The sequence below is a fragment of the Colobus angolensis genome, unplaced genomic scaffold (genome assembly GCF_000951035.1).
Source record: "Colobus angolensis palliatus isolate OR3802 unplaced genomic scaffold, Cang.pa_1.0 Scaffold67, whole genome shotgun sequence".
NCBI classification, from domain to species: Eukaryota; Metazoa; Chordata; class Mammalia; order Primates; family Cercopithecidae; genus Colobus; species Colobus angolensis.
The window spans coordinates 7,795,669-7,797,706 of NW_012120376.1; the positions used below are offsets into that span (position 1 = coordinate 7,795,669).

Here is a 2,038-nt window from a genome sequence, read left to right on the forward strand (position 1 = left end):
TAGTTTTTGGTATTTTTTAGTAGAGACGGGGTTTCACCATGTTAGCCAGGATGGTCTCGATCTCCTGACCTCGTGATCTGGCCGTCTTGGCCTCCCAAAGTGCTGGGATTACAGGCTTGAACCACCGCGCCCGGCCCAAACATCATCCTTTCACACCAAACTAGACTGCCTCCATTCTAGAAACGTTGAAGACATTCTTCCTCACCTGTACATTTTCACAAGTACTCAAATAATCATAGTATAAAAATTGTCAAATTTACCAAGTTTCTAGTTTTTGGAATCTCATAACCGAAACAGACAAACGTTTACCTCAGAGTTAAAGGCTGTGCACTCTATCACAAAAACTAACCTTCTGCCCAGAAAAGAATCAAAACGACAAACAAGAGCACATAATACTCTTTTCTACCAGCAACAACCTTACATACGTGGAAAGTGCCTGAGAGGCTCCAACGAACAGAGCCTGCAGAAGGGCGAGGTTGGGTGAAGGCTTTTAAGGTACTGGGATCCTCAAGCAGTTCTAGCCGGTGATCCACTCACCATCAAAGACGCTCGCTTCAGAAATGTCCCTGACCGCTGCGGCCTCCACTATGTTTCGAATGACGAATTTCTTAATGGCCTTGTCCTTGGGCACGCATCGGGCACAGTTAGTGCAGCGAATAGGCTGCACATGGCCGCGGCCCTTTTTGGCACGACCGTTGTTCCTTCTTTTCTTTGTCTGCATTAGGACGGAAAACCTGTTAGGAAGGCGGCGCAACTTACCCAGCCTCAGCCCCTCTCCGGCCACAGGCCGCATCGGGAGCCTCGAGGAAGGCGCCCCTCAGATCTCCTGTTTCTCCGCAAATCCCGCCAAGCCCCAGAGCAAACGTACTCTGTCCACCCCTCAGCTGTGCTCCAGGTTCTCAAATCCCCACAATCCCAGAGTCTGAACCCGAACCCCCACCCTCACCACACCACACGACTCACCATTTTGGACGTACGGACCAAAGAGAAGAGGCGGTGCCTGGCAGGGCCCTCTTATATAGCATGAGATCCCTACGCGCACACCGGGAGAATCCTTAGGAGACGGGCGTCAAGAACAGCAACTCACTTTACTCAAATATTCCCTTATATTCAGCATTTCTGCTGAAATCTAGGGTGGAAATGCCTTCCTCGTGTTTATTTATCTGTGGAACAAGGTGCACATGGGACTATTTATCCGGCTGGCGGAAGAAAATCGAGGTTATGTGTCTCCCAGCAAGCCTTGCGCCGCGCCGCACCGGACGCAATGCTGGACGACGCAGTTTTCCGGTTTACGCGACGGTAGGCGTGGAAGTTGCCCGACGCTAGACCACAAGGCGCGCTCCTTATTAGAGGCCAGAGAGGGAGAGATGCTTGGTGGGAATTGTAGTGCGAAGCTAAGAGGCGCCCCTGGCCCCAAGTCCTTAGACCGAAGGCGGCGCTGCGCCACCGGGGGACGCCCTGGGTTCATTTCTCTGACAGTCCTGCTACTAGGTAGGTGTAGGATTACGAAGAGGAAGGCCTGAGAGGAAACAAGCATTTTGTGAATCCCTCCTTCCAATATGGAGAAAACCCCACAATGAAGTGCATTTAGGCTGGGGCTATTTCTCATTCATTTTTTTAATCTCTGGACCCTGTTGGCACAGTGCCTGGCACTGTGGTAAGCTCCTTTATAAATATTAACTTATTTAACTTTGAGCAAGCCTGTAGGCAGGTACTATTATTATCCTCACTTTGAAAATTGAAGAATTTAGCCGGGCGTGGTGGTGGGCACCTGTAATCCCAGGTACTCAGGAGGCTGAGACAGGAGAATTGAACCTGGGAGGCAGGGGTTCCAGTGAGCCGAGCGCGCCACTGCACTTCAGCCTGTGTAATAAGATCGAAACTCTGTCTCAAAAATAAATAAATCAATTAAAAAAATTTGAAGAACTGAGGTGTAGTAGGTATTCTGGCTCCGCTGTGCTATGCTGTATGTCACCTAACAAGTGGATGGAGGAAATAGCCTGGACTAATGACTTAAACGTTTTTCAACCAGATCCAT

General features: G+C 49.8%; 1 protein-coding gene across 1 annotated transcript in view; it reads right to left on the reverse strand.

Moving 5' to 3' along the window:
* The window catches only part of RPS26 (ribosomal protein S26), a 2,692-nt gene extending 1,414 nt beyond the window's left edge, over nt 1–1,278 (reverse strand). The window contains exons 1-2 of the mRNA XM_011926140.1: nt 964–1,278; nt 538–715 (exon numbers count right to left, since the gene is read on the reverse strand). Coding sequence (XP_011781530.1) covers nt 538–715; nt 964–966 — 181 coding nt within the window. The 5' untranslated portion in view covers nt 967–1,278. The remainder of the gene's footprint in view (nt 1–537; nt 716–963) is intronic.
* Between the last annotated feature and the right edge of the window lie 760 nt (nt 1,279–2,038).